The 23950-nt window shown below is 38.6% G+C and overlaps 1 protein-coding gene across 1 annotated transcript in view; it reads left to right on the top strand.

Moving 5' to 3' along the window:
- The window catches only part of LOC136863051 (uncharacterized), a 73027-nt gene that overhangs the window by 29188 nt on the left and 19889 nt on the right, over positions 1-23950 (top strand). The window contains exons 5-6 of the mRNA XM_067139375.2: positions 15642-15803; positions 23693-23911. Coding sequence (XP_066995476.1) covers positions 15642-15803; positions 23693-23911 — 381 coding nt within the window. The remainder of the gene's footprint in view (positions 1-15641; positions 15804-23692; positions 23912-23950) is intronic.

Here is a 23950-nt window from a genome sequence, read left to right as displayed (position 1 = left end):
ATGTTTCTCCATATCATAGTTTTAGAAAATGTATGGGAAAGAATGATTCTATAATGAAATTACTGTTGTGCCTGCTTTTTCCTTCTTTTTCCCTCCTCATTGGAAAAGAACCTTCCATTATCCCATTTCCTCTACCATGAAATGGAGTTCACTCAGCCTCGTGAGACCAACCGAGGAGCTGTCTGATGTGAGAAGTAGTGGACTCGGTCACAAAAGCCAAGCAGTATGACTGAGGATGTTGTCTTGCTGACCATCTGGCACTCCATATGGCAGGCCCAGTAGCTGAGTAACCGTTGTCTTGGCAGGTCCAGGCCCTTAATGGGCTGTTGTGCCATGGGTGTTGGAGGTTATTGAATGTTCTGAGTAGAATAATCTGGTCTGGAAATTAACTTTTTCTGTGCCAGTAATTACAAGTATAGAGACAACTGTTAGGGATGAAATAATTTAGACTATCAGATAAATGTTCAAAACAAAGAAAGACATATACAGCTAATGGACTTGATGTGTTTCTATTTTTTATATAATGTACCACTATAGTAATTTTGTTCCCAGACTGTACTTCCCGTGCTTGTATGGAACATTGTTATTATTGTTATTCTCCAAAAGCAGTACCATAATGTTACGATGAGTCAGTGTGCTGAAATCCAGCCAGTTCTCTGCATCAGCAGCACCGCTACATTTGTTTTTATTACTCCATCTAACGATGGAGATCTACATGTTCTTTGCGAATAGTGAAATGAAGGGTTTATGTGAACAGCGTGTTTTCATTAAATTCTGCTTCAAGCAAGTAAATACAGCTTCAGAATGTTATGAAATGTCGAAGATGACTTTTAGGAAGCAGGCTATGGGACATTCCTGAACAGTTGAGTGGTTTTTCCTGCTTTAAGAAGCCAGGCAGAGCATCGATTGATGATGGTGATGTGTGCCCTGGTCTCCTAGTGTCCACTTTGATGCCTGAAATGTTCTCAAACGTGTGTCAGACTCTCTGCAAAGACAAGCGTCAAACCATTGGTGAAGTCAGTGGACTATTGGGAATCACTTATGGAACCTGCCATAGAATTCTAACAGAAGATTTAAACATGTAGCATGTTGCATTGAAGCTCATGCCCAGTGATGACCAAAAGCCAATAAAGACTTGATGTTTGCTCAGACCTCAAAGAACAATCTACCAATAATCTTACCCTTCTGTCCAATTTAATTATGAGTGAACAAACCTGTGTTTTTGCCTACGACCCAGAAACCAACCCACAATCCAATCAGTGGAAAAGTCCAGGGTCACCTCACGCGAAGATGTGAGGCAAGTCAGAGTAATACAAAGTGCATGTTGATTTGTTCTTTTTGATCAGAAATAAATTATTCAGTCCGACTCATTGTCTGAATGGTCAGCGTTGAGGCCTTCGGTTCAGAGTGTCCTGGGTTCAATTTCCGGCCAGGTCGCGGATTTTAATCGCATTTGATTATTCATCTGGCCCGGGGACTGGGTGTTTGTGTTTGTGTTTGTCCCAACACTTTCCTCTTCATATTCAGACAACACACTACACTACCAACCACCACAGAAATACGCAATAGTGTTTACATCCCTCCATATAGGATTGTTGTCAGCAAGGCCATCCTGCTGTAAAACAGGCTCTTATCCACATGTGCGACACAGTTCGCATCTGCGACCTCACAGGTGTGGGAAAAGCGGTAGAAAAAGAAGAAGATCAGAAATAAATTATTCACAAAGAGTTTATTTTATCTTGTCAAATAGTTAATGCTGCTTTCTACACCAAAGTTCTGAAACATTTACGAGAGAATGTGAGGAGAAAGTGGCGCGATCAAAAAAGCATGAGGCTCATTCACCATGACAATGAACCTGCCTATACTGCTTTCCTGACGTGATGGTTTTGGCCGGAACAACATGAGCCTGGTGCCACATCCTTCCTCTTCACCCGACCTTCCACCCTGCGACTGCTTTCTGTTCCCAAAACTGAAAATACAGCTGAAGGACTGAAGATTTCAGACAGTGAAGGAAATTCGTACTGAATCGCAGCCCGTTTTGAACACACTGCAAGAAAATAACTTCCCGGAAAGCTTGCGATTGTGGCAGCCCTGATGGAATTTGTCTTTTTTAAATTTTTTATTTTTACAAGTTGCTCTGCGACGATGGGATAGGAGTGGGGAGGAAGCGGCCGTGGTCTTAATTAGGGTACAGCTCCAGCATTTGCCAGTTGTGAAAATGGTAAACCACAGAAAACCATCTTCAGGGCTGCCGACAGTGGGGTTCAAACCCACTATCTCCCGAATGCAAGCTGACAGCTGCGCGCCCCTTAGCGCATGGCCAACTCACTCGGTATTGATGTCTAGCCTCAAAAGGGGACTACTTCAAAGGTGACGTCATTACATCAAAGTGAAGAGGAATAGTGCAACACCTTAAAAATATGTTGAAGAGGGAAATATTAACATGGGTGTATGTGTCTCTTCCATAACAAAAAAAAAAAAAAAACACACACACACACACACACTCTCTCTCTCTCTCTCTCTCTCTCTCTCTCTCTCTGCAGGAGAAGGCTGAGAGGGTTGACAGTAGAATTTCATGACTTGATAAGAACTTGAATTATGGTTAGGACTATGAAGTAAAGCAAGGATGTTGTTGTAAGTTACTGTAAATTGGATCAATACCAGAAAGGATGCTATTGTTGCCTTAACGCTTTCCTCACTGCTCATTTTAATTTCGCTTGGTATGAGGATACTGGAGTTTTATTGCTATATTCAGGTTTTTATTGAGAGATAATGAAATTAACCTGCACCATGTGCTTCCATTTATGTTATTAAATCATTTTTCCTTTTTCCAGTAAAGTATTTTATCTTTAACTCTTATACGCTCAGCGAGCCGGTGTATCGGCTCGAGTGGTATTGCTTAAAACACTCAGCGTGCCGATCTGTCGGCTTTCAGTTTGAATGGCTGTATAAGTACCTTAATGGACTCCCAGATGTCAGAAAAAGACAGCAATAGTAGCTTTTGGATTTAGTTTACACTTTTTTCGAGAGATAAGACACTAAGCTCACCTGTTTGGAACAAATGAAGTTATCAAACCGCGTATGTTCACCGCATGGCGAGTTGAAGTGTGCTGCTTGCGAGTACAGTCTCATTTAAGATTCAAAATACATGTTTTCCTTCATTTTATTGTTTCCATTTTAATAATAGATTATTGTTTATTATATTTTGTTTATATTCTACATTTATCAGTGTTCTCAAGTGAATTTTAGTTTAACATTTCGTGTTATTAAATTTTCGTGCCACGAGTATGCCTAATTTTTTTACATGGCTGGGCCAAGTTCTACGCTAAATAATTCCGATGTTTTGGATTATTTAGATGCTTTAGATGCTAATAAAATCTATACTATAATAAATGCCCATGCTCCCACTAATGATAAAAACAACTCCTCAAAAGACCAGGAGGAAACAGGAGAATTTTGGGACCTATTGGACCAGACCATAGATAACATCCCCAAACACCATATAAAATTATTAATAGGCGACTTCAACGCTCAACTAGGCAGAGAAAGAAAATACCGTGACATCATCGGAAAATGGCCAGCACACAAGAAAACAAATAAAAATGGAGAGAGACTAGTTGACCTGTGTAGAAACCATAATTTAATCTCAAAATCTACATGTTTTAAGAGGAAACCTCAAAAACTCAAAACATGGAAACACCCTGACTACACTAAAGGAGAATGGCAACTGGACCACGTCTGCATGGACAAATACCACCACAAAGAGATCTATAACGTCAAAGTCCTCCGAGGAATAGACACAGGTTCAGATCACTACGTAGTTAAAATTAAAATTAAACTCACTCCCCAGAGGAGACGACAAAAGCAAGCCCTTAAAACTAAAAGAAAAATAGATCCTACCCAGCTAATCAACAACAAAAATTACCAGAAAGCAACTGAAAAAATAAAAATCACAGACAAACTTGAAGACTTAGTACACAACCTTAAACAAATTGCAGAAGACCTAGCTCCAATTAAACCACGTAAAAAACACCAATGGTGGAACAGTGAATGTGATGAAACAGTGGAGAAAAGACATCAGGCATGGCTATTACATCAGTCCCAAAAGACAGAAATATCCTATCAAAAGCTAGTAAAACAGAGAAAAGAAACTACCCAAGTCTTAAGAAGAATAAAAAGACAACATCATAAGGACACCCTGCAGTTAATTGAAGAACAGTTCAGTAAAACTAAATCAAGGGACTACTACAAAACCTTCAGAAAGCAGCTCCAAAAATATGAACCCCCGACCCTACTGATGAAGGATGAAGATGGTAAGCTGGCCCATAACAATAAAGACAATGCAGAAATTCTGGCTAAACATTTCAACAAGCTTTTAAATTGTAAGGAACCTACAGAACTCCTTCATTTGGACACCAACACCCCGATAAAAACATCACCAGAAAACATCAATCCCCCCACAATAAAGGAAGTCTACCAAGCTCTGAATAAATTAAAAAACTACAAAGCGCCAGGAGAAGATCAGACCTTTGCGGAAATCTGGAAATATGCAGGAACCTCAGCAAAAGTTGCCCTCCATCAACAACTTGTCTCTATCTGGATTAAAGAAGAACTACCAGAACACTGGACAACAGCCCTCATTCATCCTCTGCACAAAAAAGGGGACAAAACCGACCCTAATAACTACAGGGGAATCTCTCTCCTAGACATAACATACAAAATATTTTCAATAATCATCCTTAATAGGATAAGTTTACAACTTGAGAAAGAACTAGGAGAATATCAAGGAGGTTTCAGACCCTGGAGGAGCTGTCCTGATCAGATCATGAGTCTTAAGTTGATAATGGACTATAACAGGAGAAGAAACAGAGATATGGTGATAACATTTGTAGATTTCAAGAAAGCTTATGATTGCATCCATAGAGAATCTCTGTTTAAAATTTTAAGACACCTTGGACTACACCCCAAATTAATAAACATGATAAAATTGACTCTCACCAATACCAAGTCAAAAGTGAAGTTTAGGGGGGAAACATCAGAGACATTTGAAATTAAAACTGGACTACGGCAGGGAGATGGGCTCTCACCACTATTATTTAACTGTGCTCTAGAAATGGTAATGAGGGAATGGTTTAGAAAATCTCCCCCCAAAATAAAGATTGGCCGAAAAATCAAAACAAATTGCCTGGGTTTTGCTGACGATTTAGCATTACTAGCAGTGGACATAAAAGAAGCAAAAACCCAGATATCAGAACTTCAAAACATTGCAAATAAAATTGGCCTCAAAATATCATTTGAAAAAACAGAAATTATGCCCCAAAAACCAACACAGCTAAAAGAAGTCACCATAAATGGTAATAAAATCAAAATAGTAACTCAGTTTAAATATCTTGGAGAAGTAATAACACATAACTTAAATGAAAAAATCTCAATCCAAGTAAGAACAAATAGATTAGCTAAAGCACAAAAATTAACATGGGATATCTACAAAAAGAAATGTCTATCAATAAATACAAAAATAAAACACTACAACACAGTTATAAAACCGGAAGCTACATATGCAGCAGAAACACTCTTTTACCTGAATAAACAATCAAAGACTGACAGACTTCAGAAAATTGAAAGGAGGATTGGAAGAACCTGTATCAACAAAAAATATCAGAAAGATGGACAGTGGCGGTTAATACCTAACAAAGTCGTGTACAAAGAGCTAGAACCCATTACAGATACTATGCGTAAGAGGAGACTGGGATTCTTTGGACATATCATGAGGATGCAGGACTCGAGACTTCTGAAACAACTAGTACAACACAATCTCGTCTCAAAAAATACCACAACAGGATGTAAATGGATCAGAGAAGTAAGAGAGGATCTGAAGGAAATAGGCCTTACAACAGAAGACACCAAAAATAAGATAAAATTGAATACAAAACTCAAGAATACAAACCTCCGCTTTACCCTTACACAAAACAAACCAACAACGCACATTTTCAACTGAGGAAAGGGCACGAAGATCGGAGCGTCTGAAGAAGTACTGGGAGGACCGCAAAGCCCGAACAATCCCTTCAAAGAGACCTGAACGACGGACTGACTAAAGTGATCCTATGTGGTCATAAAAGAAGAAGAAGAAGAAGAAGAAGAAGAAGATGCTTTAGACGATGACAGTGACTTTATAGCCGATATTGATTCATATTTCAGTCCGACTCATTGGCTGAATGGTCAGCGTTGAGGCCTTCGGTTTAGAGGGCCCGAGTTTGATTCGCGGCCAGTTCGGGTATTTTAATCGCCATTGATTAATTCTTCTGACCCGGGGCCTGGGTGTTTGTTTTCGTCCCAACACTTTCTTCTTCATATTCAGACAACATACTACACTACAAACTACCATGGAAACATGATGTAGATGTTGATTCCCATAGGGAACCTAACATATTTGTCCTGAATGAGTAAATTTATAATACCAATATAATGGTCCATTATTGGACATTATAAACCTTCCAGCCAACTCATTCTTGGTTGCCTGCGTTTCGCCCTCGTGTGCTAAGTTAGGCTCATCAGTTGGGACTTAGCACACCACCCAAGACGCAAGGCTAGTGCATACCATGGAGGCCACTGCATAGGCTATTTGAAGCCACCAGCAGTGCCAATGCACTATGAGAGCTATGTCTCATTTCCAAAAATAGATGCCTGCCTGGCCATCAAATGATGTAGATGTTGATTCCCATAGGGAACCTAACATATTTGTCCTGAATGAGTAAATTTATAATACCAATATTCCCTATGGGAATCAACATCTACATCATTTGATGGCCAGGCAGGCATCTATTTTTGGAAATGAGACATAGCTCTCATAGTGCATTGGCACTGCTGGTGGCTTCAAATAGCCTATGCAGTGGCCTCCACGGTATGCACTAGCCTTGCGTCTTGGGTGGTGTGCTAAGTCCCAACTGATGAGCCTAACTTAGCACACGAGGGCGACACGCAGGCAACCAAGAATGAGTTGGCTGGAAGGTTTATAATGTCCAATAATGGACCATTATATTGGTATTATACCATGGAAACACGCAATAGTAATTAACTCCCCCATATAGGGTTGGCGTCAGCAAGGACATCCGGCCATAAAACAGTGCCAAATCCACATATGCGACACAGTTCGCACCCGCGACTCCACAGGTGTGGGAAAAGCTGTAGATAAAGAAGAAGAGTGATTCGGATTTTACAGGTACTGATGATAGGAGAATATTTTCCAGAACACAAATGCTGACTCCGGAAGCTAGGTGTACAGTTCTTTACGTCAGGTGCTATAACTCATGACTAAATAAGAATACAAAAAACAAAATTATATCATGTTATACAGAATTAAATGCTCTTATTTTCAGAATGACTGAACAACATCACTAAAGAACATATTACTTTTTTTTTAGTAATTGAAAACTGATTTTTATTTTTTTGTAATATATTTTCAAATTTCAAAATTTATTTTGTAGTAAAATATGCCATGAACAATTTTGGGATTTTTTTTCCTAAAACGATATTAAATAGTGTACTACTGTGATTTTTTTTTCAATTTTGTATCTGGGGATTTCTTTATATGGCAATTTTTTACATTTTCAGATGCATAATCATGAAAAATGGCCTGAGTGTTTTGGGCTTCGCTGGTGAAAATAGCCTGAGAGCAAAAGGGTTAAATATAATATTAGGAACCTTGTCTGTCTGGCCAGTTACCCCGCTACGGTAATTAATGTGTAGACCGTACAGCCAGTGTCTCAACACCGAGTACTATGCGGCGGTGAATAACCCAACTGCTTCCGATGGATGAGTTTCATTAGGTGGGGTGATGGTCCCCTCAGTGTAGGAAATGACACTGGAACACACTGAGTAGTGTTTGACCCCAGGTCAGAGGTGGGTGCAAAAGGCGTCTCTATTCCATGTTAGGAGCGGTGCGATCACATGCTGGCAGTAGCTCGAAAATGCCTTTTGGGTGTGGCAACCTTATCGTAATAACAGCCTAAAGTGAAAGTGATGTTTTTAAATCAGCCTTTTACCGGGCGAGTTGGCCGCGCGGTTAGGAGCGCGCAGCTGTGAGCTCGCATCCGGGAGATAGTGGGTTCGAACCCCACTGTCGGCAGCCCTGAAGATGGTTTTCCGTGGTTTCCCATTTTCACATCAGGCAAATGCTGGGGCTGTACCTTAATTAAGGCCACGGCCGCTTCCTTCCCATTCCTAGGCCTTTCCTGTCCCATCGTCGCCATAAGACCTGCCTGTGTTGGTGCGACGTTAAGCAAAAAAAAAAAGGCATTCCTCAGAAGTGACACACAGTTCTTATGCTGAGGGAACTGTGAGAAGTGGGCAACTATTAGAGAACATTATGAAGGTGGAAATAATCAATCTCATGTCATTGACTGGAAAGTCAGAAAGGGGGCATATTTCATGGGGAAAGAGAATATAGCTGTGATGGGACTGAGTGATGATAAGTGGAGGGGAAAAGGAAAGATGATGTTGAGGAAGGTATACTCTGTCTACTGGAGTGGAGGACATAAGGCAAAGATTGGAGTAGGGATGATAGCCAACAAGACCTTAGAGGAGTATGTAGATAAGTGGACTGCATAAATAATAGAATAGTAAAGAAATAGTAAGGACCGAAAATGGAGTAAAGGATTTCATCCAAGTGTCTGCACTCCAGACTGGATGCAAAGAAGAAGAAATGGACACATTCCTGGAGACACTCGAGACAGAAATAAAGGATGTGGGAGTGACTGTTATGGGAGACTTTAATGCAATGTTGAGATGCGACAGAGAAGGAATGGAAGAATAATTGGACCTTTTAAATATGGAAAGAAGAATGAAGAGGGAGAGAATATGGTGGATTTTTGTGTGAGAAATGGGTTTAAGTGTGGGTAATACGTGATTCAGGGTGAAGAATAGTAGAAAGATTATAAGATATGGATGAGGAAATGAAAGGACAAGGGCAGTAATAGAATATTTCTTGGTGGAAAGAGCAAATTGTTGACATTTGCCACAAGTTGCCTTTGATGGAGACCATCGAATAGTGGTAGCAAAAATTTCATTTCATTCATAGGTTGTTCTGCCATCCGGCAGGTCCAGTCATGGGTGTGACCTCCATATCTCTCGATCTTGTGCCCTTTTCTTCACTGCTGCATAATCTTCTTCTAATGAAAGTAGGAAAAATAGTGGGAATGAAAGAAATAAGAGAGATGAAAATAAAAGTATGGAAATTAAAAGATATGAATGTAAAAATAAAATTCCAAAATGAAATAAAACAACACATACCCAGACCTGAGGTGGAGAGAGTGGAAGTCGAATGGGACAGGTTGAAAAGTGCATTTGTAAGCTAAGCAGAGAGTGCTTGTCGCACAATAGCTGAAAGTGTAAAAGAAAAAGAGACCCAATGATGGAATGACAGTTTAACTCTCTTGGTGCCAGGCGGTAGTGCGAGCTTCCGCCCTTTAAATTGCCAGAGCCGATCTGGTCGGCCGTTAACAATCCAGTCGAAAGTTGCCAGAGCCGATTACATCGGCCGGCTTAAAATTCTGTGATATACATAATTTTGAGGCAACCTATAGTGACGTGCATACTTTTGTTACAACCTGTAGTAAAGGGGCTACACGTTATTGTGTGCCTGGCCTTGGTTTGGCAGTTCTAAGAGGGTGTTATACCTTTCACAAGAGTCGTTTCCTGTTTACAAATACCGCTAACCAGGCAGTAAAAGATTGCTCCTTGCAGCGAGTGGATTTGTGACAGGAAAATGACATTTTGTTCACGTGATAATTTTTCAGCAGGCATTGATGACAATAAATTAATGCAATATTTAGAACAATGCGAAGTTAACGCGGATGATTTATCGGATAGCGATACGGAATTTAGTTCAGAGAGTAGCGACGAAATTATACCGGACACGTCCGCGGAATCACCGCAGCTAAAGAAGAGACGGTTAATTGTGTCTAACAGCACTAAAGCTACTCTGAATATGGTGGTAGATCAAACTAGTGATAACGAATATGATGATGATGATGTCTCTGGATGACATTTTGTGGAAATTTGTCCCAATGAACCCGACAATATTCCTCAACTTCCTGTCTCCTTCAAGGAAGTTCTTGGATCTAAACATGCCCTACCGTCTGATTCTCCGCCCATATTACACTTCAATTTACTTTTCACTTACTTTCTGCTAAACCTTATAGTCACATATAGTCCTGTATTATTACCTAAATACCGGTCTCCGCAGGCCAAGTGTAGCATGCCTGCCTCTCACCCGGAGGTCATGGCTTGGATTCCTGCCCAGCTCAAGAATTTTCGCCTGGTCCTGAGGGTTGGTTCGAGGTTCACTCAATCTAGGTGACCCTAAGTGATTGCAATTGAGGAGATATCTGAGGGTTAGAGGGCCACCCCGGTCTGGAAAACCAAGAATAATTACTGAGAGGATCCGTCTCACTGACCATGATTCACCTCGCAAACTGCAGGTACCGAACTGAGTAGCGGTCGCTTAGTAGGTCAAAGCAAATCACGGCTTTAGTGCCATACATTTCTTAATTTCGTAAATTCTGCTGTATTGTAAAATTATTTTTCTAATATATACTACAACCGAAAACGAGAAACTATTTTTTCTGAAAACAAAAAACTATAATATCAACTACTATTTTTTACTTATTTAATAATTCAGAATTATTTTAATACTGTGTTGTCTGCACGTAGAAAAATGTTGTCAGTATTTGCCAAACATCAATACATACACGCGAATTTTATCGGCGAGTAAAAATGTCTTGTTTTTATTAGTGACATATGTTTGAATTTTTATTTTTTACGTTTTTATTTTTCTCGTTCAAATTAGTTATTCTATAGAATTGTATTTAGAAATACATTATACATAATTACGTATATTCTTTTGTATCATAAATTATTTTTTCAAAGTAGATATTGAGAGAGAAAGTGCGAAAATATTTTTCTCTTCCTAAAAATAAACGTTATCGACAACAATAAATCAACAACAAAACGTCTTTGACTCTTTATATCACTCCAAACTAGTTTCTTATTCTACATAGTTGATATGTAGAAAATTGCATGCCGGTATTTGCTATACACCGATAGATATACGCGAATTTTAAAATACATGTATTTCCACTGAAAACGGCCTGGCACTTTACAGTAGTAGAGTGGAGGCGGAGCTCTGGCCTCTTCCAGCTGATGGGCAGCAGCCGACCAGATCGGCTCTTGGCTCCAAGAGGGTTAAAGGAAACACTGAAAAATGAGAAGAAAGCAGGGAAGTTATTGAATAGGTATAAAATGGAAGAAAGAAATGATAAGAAGGTGCCAAAAAGTAGTAAGTGAAGAAAAGAAGAAAAGCTGCAAAGGATTAACAAATGAGTTAGAAGTGAATGTGTATAGCAGCAAAAGGATGCTATATGGACTTGTAAGAAGGAAGATAAAAGAAAGAGTCTACACAGACCAGGTGAGAGGGAGGAAAAAGAGAGGAATTAACACAATCAGAAGAGATAGAAAAAGACAAAAGGATTACTTTGATGAACTCCTGAATGTGAGAGAAGGTGTAGGCGAGAAGAAGTTGAGTGCGAGGAGACAGAATCTGCGAGTGAAATTACAATGGAAGAGGTCGAAACTGCACTTGAATGAAAGAGGGAAAACAGCAGGACTGGATGAATAAGTGTGTGGAAATTATAAAAACTGCAGCACCCGTTGGTCTACAATGGCTGAGTAGGCTATTTAGATTTGAAAAGGAAAATTTGAACCAAATGGTTGTAGAATAGGAGTAATAACACCTGAAGAGGAACAAGAAGATAGGTAATAATTATTGAGGAATCACACTTATATCTCGGGTAGCAAACGTATATGAAAGGGTAGTAGAAAAGAGAATGAGAAGAAAGGAGAAAGGACAATTACAAGAAAAGCAATATGGCTTTCAGAATTGAAGACCAACACTAGACCCTGTCTTCAGTATGAGACAGTCAATAGAAAAGCATTGGGGATATGGTGATGAGATTCCTTGATTTAGAAAAGGCTTACGATAGTGTACCCAGAGCAAAGGTATGGAAAGTAATCCAACAGAAAGGATTTGGAAAACAAATAATAAAATATGTGCAAGCAATATACAAAAATTTTTGCAACAGTGTCCAGGCACGTGAGGAGGACGAGAGTGGTTTTGGAATGAAACTGGACTACTACAAGGAAGTGCTGTCCCCACTGTTATTCATAATAGTTATGAATGAAATTGTGAAGGAGACAAAGGTAAAAACATGGGACAGAGACCTGAAGGTAATGCTGTTTGCAAATGATATTTTGGTGTGAGGAGCAGATATCTTGGATTCAGGAGGTCAAATGGACTGTATCGCGATTGACCTGTCTAAAGCATTTGATAGAGTGGATTATGGGAGACAACTGGCAAAAATCAGTGCAATTGGACTAGACAAAAGAGTGACTGAATGGGTTGCTATATTTCTAGAAAATAGATCTCAGAGAATTAGAGTAGGTGAAACTTTATCGGACCCTGTAATAATTAAGAGGGGAATTTCTCAAGGCAGTATTATCGGACCTTTATGTTTTCGTATATAAGTAAATTATATGAGTAAAGGAGTGGAATCGGAGGTAAGGCTTTTTGCGGATGATGTTATTCTCTATAGAGTGATAAATAATTTACAAGATTGTGAGCAACTGCAACGTGACCTCGAAAATGTTGTGAGATGGACAGCAGGCAATGGTATGTTGATAAACGGGGTTAAAAGTCAGGTTGTGAGTTTCACAAATAGGAAAAGTCCTCTCAGTTTTAATTACTGCGTTGATGGGGTGAAAGTTCCTTTTGGGGATCATTGTAAGTATCTAGGTGTTAATATAAGGAAAGATCTTCATTGGGGTAATCACATAAATATGATTGTAAATAAAGGGTACAGATCTCTGCATATGGTTATGAGGGTGTTTAGGGGTTGTAGTAAGGATGTAAAGGATAGGGCATATAAGTCTCTGGTAAGACCCCAACTAGAGTATGGTTCCAGTGTATGGGACCCTCACCAGGATTACCTGATTCAAGAACTGGAAAAAATCCAAAGAAAAGCAGCTCGATTTGTTCTGGGTGATTTCCGACAAAAGAGTAGCGTTACAAAAATGTTGCAAAGTTTGGGTTGGGAAGAATTGAGAGAAAGAAGAAAAGCTGCTCTACTAAGTGGTATGTTCCGAGCTGTCAGCAGAGAGATGGCGTGGAATGACATTAGTAGACGAATAAGTTTGAGTGGCGTTTATAAAAGTAGGAAAGATCACAATATGAAGATAAAGTTGGAATTCAAGAGGACAAACTGGGGCAAATATTCATTTATAGGAAGGGGAGTTAGGGATTGCAATAACTTACCAAGGGAGATGTTCAATAAATTTCCAATTTCTTTGAAATCGTTTAGGAAAAGGCTAGGAAAACAACATATAGGGAATCTGCCACCTGGGCGACTGCCCTAAATGCAGATCAGGATTGATTGATTGATTGATTGATTGATTGATTGCAACCAACCAGAGAGGAAGTACAAGGGTAACTGGATATGTTGAATGAGATTATTGAAAATTATGAAATGAAAATCAGCATGGGAAAGAGTAAGACAGTGGTGTTGACTAGAGGAGAAAGGAATTATAAAAATACAGGGACAAAACCTTGAAATTGCAGAGAGCTCCAAGTGCTTGGGAAGCAAACTGATGCAGGATGCACCGAGCTCGATAGCTGCAGTCGCTTAAGTGCGGCCAGTATCCAGTATTCGGGAGATAGTAGGTTCGAACCCCACTGTCGGCTGCCCTGAAGATGGTTTCCCGTGGTTTCCCATTTTCTCACCAGGCAAATGCTGGGGCTGTACCTTAATTAAGGCCACAGCTGCTTCCTTCCCACTCCTAGCCCTTTCCTGTCCCATCGTCGCCATAAGACCTATCTGAGTCGGTGCGACGTTAAGCAATTAGCGATGCAGTGCTGGGCATGGAGATCAGCAAAAGGATTCAACAGGGAAATGCATTCTGCTAGAGTATGAGACACCTGGTGTGAAGGAAGTACCAACGAAGTGTAAAGAGGTGATGTATAAGATGCACTACTGCCCAGTACTGATATATGCAGCAGAGACCTGGACAATGACAAAACAACAGATAATTAAATTGAGGTCAATGAAGTGACATTTTTAGGAAGTATGATAGGAAAGACAAAAAGGATAGAGTAAGAAATGAGAACATCAGGAAGGAAATCAAAGTGAAAAAGGTTTGCAACAGATTGGAGAGGGATAAACTTAGATGGTTTGGAGATGTAAAGAGGATGGAAGAGGGAAGGATGTCAAAGCAGATGATGGAGACCCAGATGGAAGGAGGGAGGGCAAGAGGGAGATCCAGACTAAGGTGGTTGAAAATGAACAAGAGTAGTATAATTAGAAGAAACTTGGATTCGAACACAGTTCAGGAGGAACAATAGTAGGTTAGATAGAGGGAGATTGAAAGGCACCATAAACATCCCAACCCAGTAGGAGCTGGACAAGGGAAATGGATGATGATGATTAGGAATCTTCTCAAAATATTTTTTTGAAAAAGTGTACTTATTGAAAATAAAAAATAAAAAACTTTTATTATTGCATGCATTGGAAAATTGATAATACGGTACAAATGAGATATAGGAAAATATAAATTGTTATGTGTGGTTACAGTACCGTATATCACAGGCATCAATAGGGTTAGGAAAATTCAAGTACAGTGCCAGGAATCGATCAAAATCTCCACACTGTCAATGCTGTACAACTTACTGGCAGCCATGTTACTCACAGAGCTCTGCCTGACAATGACCAATTACCACGTGGTTATGGGCATCACATGTAGTTCCCAATAGGTGCTGCGACCTAGTGTATTTTTTGTAAGTACTTGAAACTGCATGCCACACAATGAATGAATGTCATTTGGTTTTTAACTAAAAACCTGCCGTAATACCAACAATTAAATGTGAAAACAATTCGCGCTCGGGCTCCATACGCATGGGAGTGTTAGCAGACCTGACCTGAGCTGTGTCTGGGTATAGAGGTGAAAGTGTTAAGAAGCTTCCCCATTTTAAATTGAAGCATTTCAGGATTGGCTAATGGTGGGATTCAAATCCACCTGGCCCATGTCCACGATAATCCCTACACTGATAGCACTTATACAGTCAGGTAGTGGTATCAGTATTTGCAGTAGTCTCACTATGTGAGATACTGTGGGCTTTGGGCAATGGTAGTCTTACTTATTGATCTACTGATGAATATCTGCAATTCTGATACTCAATGTATTCAAGTAAGTAGTGTGCCATTTTCCTGGTCTTTTATTCCTGCTTAGTAAATTTGGCTTTCTTAAAACTATGTGATTTAAAAAAATGCTTTTCCTTGCAATTGCTTTCTCTGCAAGGTATCAAGACAGTTCATTCTTGAAGCATTTTTATTTGAGCTTCTTAAATCTTAGAATTCATCATTTCATTTTCAGCCTTCCATTACCCTGTCAAGATATGGAAATTTTAAGTTTGATAGATCATAAATAAGGGATTATTTACTCTTAAGTAAAGAGAAATGAAGATTCAGGGACAATCCTTGACTTTTATCCACATGTTTTTTATTTAATTTTTAATAATGATAGCTTTTTCTTTCTAGTTTAAATAATCATCCTGAGGAAACATTTGATGTTAGGCTGAATGCAGTCTGGAGTTCAGCACTACCATACTTCGATTTTGACACAGATATGGATGCTCTGTCTGTATCGAAATCCATGTCCGTAGAGCGATGGAGTCGTGATTATTTTTCCAGTCTTAGAAAGTGAGTTGAATATTTATAAAATAAAGTAACAGTGGCTTGTAACAGTAAATTTCCTATTACTGTATTCAGTTCATTAATGCTGTGGATTTTTGTTTAATGTTTGTACTGGTAGAAGTTAGTACATTATCACAGTATGTTACTTGGTGTGCTTAATGTAGGAATAACCATGTAATATCTGGAAATGAAATTATTATAAAAATTGTACAGGGTGAGTAGATATCCATAAATGTGTGTATGGCGGGGATTTCATGGATATATGCTCCTGACCCACTGGTGCCAAGCATTTGCAGTTAAATTCATGAATATCAAATAAAAAACTATTTACTTGTAAGAAATAATTCCAATTGGAGTTCTGCCATGTGCACATTCTGCAGATATTCTGGCCACCTGGCTAGCTTATTTTTTAAATATCCTCTTTAATTATTAGGTTGTGTCTAAGATAGGTGTGCAGTTCATTTTTGGATCCATATTAAACAATATTTTGTTTACTTTGAAACCTATCAATGACATCATGTGTTGCTACAACATTAAAATTCTGAAGTATTGATCACAGTGCTACCAGACAAGTGCATCATAAACCTTAAAATTATATATGAGTTGGTACACTGCCAAATTCTTTTTGTCATGATATTCATTACTCATAAAATATAACTGTTCACTTTTGTTTGTTTGTATATTTTTATTCTTTTACTTATCATGTCAGTCATGAGTAATTGTTTATCCATTGCTTGATTGTCAGGACCACTGTGACTATAGTTTCAACTGGATTTTGCCAATAAGCATTGCTCATGATTCATGAGCAAGTTATTTACAGTATATTTTGTGTGCTGAATGGAAACAAGTGAAATCTCAGTATTTAATATACAATTATGCAATGTCCAGAACGTCTTAGGAAATATTTAAACCTAATTGTTTTTTTTCTGTGGGAAGGCAGGGACGAAATGGTTTCATAGAGTAATAAGATTAGCATGGATTGTTGGTAAGATACCTTCTGATTGGACAACAGCAGTAATTGCACCTATCTATAAGCAAGAGAACAGGAAGGATTGCGACAACTATCAAGGTATCTCATTGATCAGTATACCAAGCCAAGGTGTTCACTTCGTGGAAGGGAGAGTGCGATCAGTGGTTGAGAGGAAGTTGGATGAAAACCAGTGTGGTTTCAGACCACAGAGGTGCTGTGAGGATCAGATTTTCAGTATGCACCAGGTAATTGGAAAATGCTATGAGAGGAATAGACATTTATGTTTCGTAGATCTAGAGAAGGCTTATGACAGAGTACCGACGGAAAATGTGTTCACCGTGCTGGGGGACTATGACTTTAAGTGTAGATTATTAGAATCAATGAAAGGCATCTATGTTGACAATTGGGCTGCAGTGAGAATTGATGGTAGACTGAGTTGTTGGTTCAAGGTTCTTACAGGGGTTAAAAGGTTACAGTCTTTCGCCTTTGTTGTTCATAGTTTATATGGATCATCTGCTAAAAGGTATCAAGTGGCAGGGAGAGATTCTGTTACGTGAAAATGTAGTAAGCACTCTGGCCTATGCTGATGACTTGGTCTTAATGGCAGATTGTGCCGAAAGCCTATGGTCTAATGTCTTGGGACTTGAAAATAGGTGCAATGAATATGGTATAAAAATTGGCCTTTCTAAGACTAAATTGATGTCAGTAGGCAAGAAGTTCAAGAGAATTGAATTTTAGATTCAGGATACGAAGCTGGAACAGGTAGAAAATATCAAGTACAGTATCTAGGACATGTGTTCTCCCAAGATGGTAGTATAGTAAGCGAGATTGAATCAAGGTGCGGTAAATCTAATGTAGTGAGCTCAGAGTTGCGATCAGCAGTATTCTGTAAGAAGAAAGTCAGTTCCCAGACAAAACTATCGTTACATTGATCTGTTTTCAGATCAACTTTGCTTTACAGGAGTGAATGCTGGGTGGACTCAGGATATCTTATTCATATGCTAGAAGTAACAGACATGAAAGTATTAAGAATGATGGCTGGTACAAACAGGTGGGAACAATGGGAGGGTACTTGGAATAAGGAGATAAAGGCTAAGTTAGGAATGACTTCAATGGATGAAGCTGTACGCATAAACCGGCTTCAGTGGTGGGGTCTTGTGAAGAAGATAGGTTGCATAGCAGAATAATGGACTGTGTTATGGAGGTTATGAGGAGTGGAGGGAGACCAAGATGGTGATGATTAGACTCAGTTTGTAACAATTTAAAGATAAGAGATATGGGACTAAGCAAGGCCACAAAACTAGTTACAAATAGAGCATTGTGGTGGCTATCAGTAAATTCACAGTCTTGCAGACTGAACACTGAAAGGCGTAACAGTCTATAGTGAAGATGTATGTATGTGTTTTTCTGTATGTATTGTCTCTGTGTACTCACTAACCTACTGAAGGATACTTTTCAGTTGACAAAGGTACTATCAGATGCACTGAACTATTCTTTAATGTGCTTCAAATTCCTGTAGACTTCACCTGTCCTATTAATAAGAAGGGAAGTTATAAATTGACAAGAAGAGATTCAGTTAGATGGAAATTTAGTAAGCAGTATGGCATATACCGACGACTTGGTGTTAATGGTAGACTGTGCTGAAAGCCTACAATCTAATATCTTAGAAATATAAATGAGATTCAACGAGTATGATATGGTATGAAATTACTACTTCCAAAAATAAAGTGATGTCAATAGGGAAGACACCGAAGAGGATTGAATGTCAGGTCAGGAGTACGAAACTGAAACAGATGGATTATTTTAAGTATTTAGGATGTTTATTCTTCCAAGATGATAATATGCTAAGTGAAATTAAATCAAGGTGATCAACAACATTCTATAAGAAAGACGCGACTTCTCAGACTAACTATCTTTACATGGCCTGTTTTCAGACCAACTTTGCTATATAATGGGTAAAGCTGGGTGGACACTGGATATCTTATTCATAAGTTAAAAGTAACAAACATGAAAGTTGCGAAAATGATTGCTGGTACAAACAGGTGGGGGCAATGGCAGGAGGGTACTCGGAATGAGGAGATAAATGGTATGTTAGGAATAAACTTGATGGAAAAAGCTGTATGCATAATTCAGTGGTTGGTTCATGCAAGGCGAATTGTCGAGGATAGTCTAGGTTACGGGAGAATAACGGACTCGGCCATGTAACGTAAGGGAAATAGAGGGAGTCCAAGGTGACGGTGATTAGACTCAGTTTTTAGTAATTTAATGAAAAGAGGTGTGGAACTAAACAAGACCACAGAGCCATTTGCAAATAGAGGATTGTGGAGGTGCTTAGTTAATTTACAGAGGCTCGCAGACTGAATGCTCAAAAGCAAAACTTTCTGTAATGAAGATATTTGTATGTTTATTTATGATAATACTTTATTAATGGTAATGCCATTTTTCTCGATTACAAAAAGCAAGGCAAAAATAAAGAGAAGAATCAACGGAACATAAGAAGAAACTTACAAAACTTATAAAAATGATAATACAAGTAAGCACAGGAAAAGAGAAATCATTTATGAAGATTGTGTAAGTGATACACATGCAGTACATGCTTGGTGACGGACGTGAGTGAGTGAGGCTCCACAGTAATCAAGTGATTTGAAGGTGTTATACAGCAGTGAAAGTGACAAAAATTTGCGGAAGTGTCACATTTGTATTTACCAATCAATATACACACACGTTTTGTTAGTATTGATCTTCTTTTAATTCCAAATTAGCATTGTAAAGAAAATGGGTCGCCGAAACAACGGAGTTGGAAGCCCAGCCATTACCAGTGCTGCCAACGTAGACCGCCTCGTGAAGTGCGCGCTGGACGACTTCATTAACTCGGACAGCTTCCTTGAAAAAATTGTGCAGGCCATTTCGACCCGCATAACAGAAGTGGTCATAAAAGAACTTGAAAAAAGTTTAAAATTTAATATCGAAGGGTTGTCAGAGTTAACTGAAAAACTTTATAAGAAGGAGGCGGAAATTCGCAAACTGAAGGAGGATATGGACGCTAAGTGTGATTCGTTGGAGCAATATAGCCGGAGAAATAATGTAAGAATTTTCGGCATTCCGAACGAAAACTGCGATGAACTAGTGCTCAACGTGTGCAAAGCAGTAGGTGCAGATGTGAGACTTAATGACATCGATAGGTGTCACAGAGTAGGACCTCGATCTCCAGGAAAAACACGACCTATCCTAGTGAAATTTGTGTCTTATCGCTCACGGCAGGACGTCTTCACGAAGAAAAGGAAACTGAAAGGATCATCTACAACAATCCGTGAAGACCTTACGGCTGTCAGAATGTCCATCTTGAAGACAGCAATCCAGCGTGGACAATATATGTATTATAATGCTAAAGAAAATTATCGACGCTATTATTCCAGTATTGACATTCATATACAATTTCTCCCTTCAAAATAGTGTATTTCCAACTGTCTGGAAAATGGCCCTGGTGCATCCTTTACCAAAGATAAAATCTCCTAGACTAAACAGTGACTACAGACCTATAAATATACTGTCAATAGTAGCCAAGGGACTCGAACACATTGTGCATAATCAAATCACCAACTATCTCAACGACCACGACATATTAGACCCACACCAGTCAGGTTTCCGACGCAATCACAGTACATGTACTGCCTTACTAAGCGTGACTGACGATATAAGACAGGCTATTGATGAGCAAAAACTGACTATCCTAGTATTATTGGACTTCAGCAAAGCATTTGACTCTGTAGACCATGAGTTGCTCCTATCCAAACTTTATCACCTAGGGTTCTCCTAATGTACTCTGAGATGGCTGGGAGCTTATTTACACGAACATCAACAACGTGTCATCAATCAAGGTGCATTTTCTTCGTGGCAATATGTAAAAAGAGGTGTCCCACAAGGGTCAACCCTTGCTCCTTTGCTATTTTCTGTCTATATCAACGACCTAGCTAAACAGCTGACACATTGTAAACGTCACATCTATGCTGACGACGTACAATTTTACATCCATGCAAAACCAACAGACGTTTTGACAGCAATCGAGAAAATTAACATGGATCTAGAGGCCATAAGTAAATGGTCTTACCAGCATGGACTTATTTTGAACCCGAAAAAGTCCCAAACTATAGTAATTGCCCACCCAAGACTTATTTCCGACAATTTCCGCATGTCCATCCCCGACGTACAACTTCAAAATCAAGTGTTGCCCTTTTGCAAGAGCGTAAAAAATCTCGGAGTAACCATTGACCAGCACCTCTCGTGGACGGATCAGATAATATCTGTGAGTAGACGAGTTTTTGCTACGTTGCACACATTAAACAATTTCAAATTTACTTTTCCGTTCAGTTTAAAGAAGAAACTAGTTGAAACCCTCGTTCTTCCAATATTCGATTATTGTGACGTAGTTTACAAAGATGTGAAAACCGAGCTTCGAGATAAACTACAACGTGCACAGAATGCCTGTGTAAGATTTATATGTAATCTGAAATTTTCAGATCATGTTACCCAGTCTTACGTCGATCTCGGATGGCTACGCCTTGAAGAGAGACGCAAGCTGCATACCCTGACTTCATTGCACCGAATCCTTACCTTACAATCCCCATCTTACCTGTATGAACGATTTCATAGCCTTTCTGAACACCATGATAAAAACACCAGAGCGCTGAACTCGACATTGCTCGCTATTCCTAAGCATAAATCCTCAACCTACAACAATTCCTTCACTGTTGTGGCCAGCCGTGAATGGAACTTCCTTCCGCAGGAGGTCAGAGGGATATCAAACCACGGAAGATTTAAAAGTATGTGTTCAAAATATCTCTATGAAACGAGCTCGTAGTGCGACAGTCTTCTTCTTTTCCTTCTTCTCATGGTCATTCTTCTTCTTCTTCTTCTTCGTCTTCTTCTTCTTCTTCTTCTTCTTCTTCTTCTCATGGTCATTCTTCTCTCCATGGTCCTTCTTCTTCCTCTTCTTATTATCATTATTAGACTATTATTATTATTATTATTATTATTATTATTATTATTATTATTATTATTATTATTATTATTCATCAATAGTGTTAGAAAGTACTCAGCTGTGGTTTCCTGCATAGTTATCCTTATCCCTATCCCCATTTGGCAATGTTTTTCACCCACAGTAAACACATGTAAACTGAACATTCGTCAATGTGATATACTTCTGGAATTGGACAAATTAATTGTAAATATCAGTAGGTTTATCTATACTATTATTATTATTATTATTATTATTATTATTATTATTATTATTGAAATTGTAATTCGTTCTTTGTTGTATGTTAATTTCTTCGTACGAAGCAAAATGTTAATTTATATTGTGTATTATAATAGTTATTTTTATGTACAGCAGGATAGCATAGTACCGTAGTAATTTGTTTGTCTCTTTTTTTCATTTTTTCAGTATGTTATATATTTTTATGTTAATTATGTATTTCACTGGTTAAGTGTAAGACAGGGACACGTGTCCCTAACTTTGCCAGTTAAAATAAATCATATCTATCTATCTATCTATCTATCTATCTATCTATCTATCTTAAATTAGACAATGAGCAGTTAAATGCATCAGTAGCCACTTTCTTTAAGGATTTTGCCATTATTTACTTTGAGTCGTGGAATGCACAGTTAGTTCTAAGCCAATCAGTGGACAGTTATGATTATACCTTGTGCACCTGTTTGGAACATAGAAGTTTACTTTTTCTGGGAGGTGTGAGCAGATCACCAATAAGAACAGTAGTTTAAAAGTGAAAAGTATATCAAGAAATTCATAAAAATGAAAAGTGTTCTGATAGACTATGTAGATTTAAACGTTGTTCTACGTGTGTACAGGTTGAGTCTCTCTTTTATGGTAAAATGCAAAGAAGTGATTGAGGAGGTCATAAGGAATATAACATAGTTAAGCTTTATACTCAAAGTTACTACTGTTTTTTGACTACAACTGTATTCTACTAAAACAGCAATTCAGCATCAAGCCCTGCATCTGATGACATTAGAGCAACTCTCACTCCTTTGTAACACTCGTAACATACATAATGTAAGCGTAAGTGTGAATAGTGGGTGTATGCAAGACCTTTTCATGCTGCAATGTGTGGGCTATTATTATTATTATTATTATTATTATTATTATTATTATTATTATTATTATTATTATTATTATTATTATTATTTTAGTAAGTATAGTAGTAGGAAACAATTAAAATACTGGTAAATTGCATTTGAATAACCATTGTTAAAAATTACTACCCTTAGCCGTAACAAAATTCTGCATATGCCACTGCTGTACAGGCATACAATATTCTAGTACAGGACTTGAATTTGTGGTAATTATTAAAGAGCATAAGAAGCCTCCATGGTTCAGACACCAGCGCGTCGGCCTCTCACCGCTGGATACTGTGGTTCAAATCCCGGTCACTCCATGTGAGATTTGTGCTGGACAAAGCGGAGGTGGGACAGGTTTTTCTCCAGGTACTCCGGTTTTCCCTGTCATCTTTCATTCCAGCAACATTCTCCATTCTCATTTCATAGCATCTATCAGTCATTAATAAATCACTTTGGGAGTGGCAACCCCATCGTACTAATAGCCTATATCTACTTCATTCATTCCATCCCTGACCCGGTCAATGACTGGAAAACAGGTTGTAGGTTTTCATTTTCATTTTCATTAAAGAGCATAACTGCGCAGGTTCTTGAGAGATAAGATCTCTTCTTTCTATTGCTCCATGTACCCACACTGACCTGTCATTATGTTTATCCACTATGTATGTTCATGTAATTATTCTGAGCTTCAACTAGACATACTGAGTGAGTATATTGGTGATTATGGAATGAAAATAAATGTGAGAAAATAGCCAAACTATAAATGTTTAATTGTATGTCTTAATATTTTCAGTTTCCATCAAACTCACTATGAACAGCATGGAGACATGCACGGACAACTACATATTAATGACAGGCTGTATTCATTCAAAATGAGTGGTGTTAGAGACCATAGCTATGGTGAAAAAAGAGAATGGAAGAATTTTCATCGTTATGTACTGCACTTCATAACTTTGGAGGATGGGAGACGCATTTCTGTTGGAGTAGTTAGTACTCCTGTTACATTTTCCCGGTATAGTATCAAGTTTCAAAAATTAGATATTCATACATA

This window comes from Anabrus simplex, chromosome 2 (assembly GCF_040414725.1).
Source record: "Anabrus simplex isolate iqAnaSimp1 chromosome 2, ASM4041472v1, whole genome shotgun sequence".
NCBI lineage: Eukaryota > Metazoa > Arthropoda > Insecta > Orthoptera > Tettigoniidae > Anabrus > Anabrus simplex.
This window is presented reverse-complemented; position numbering and strand designations above follow the sequence as displayed.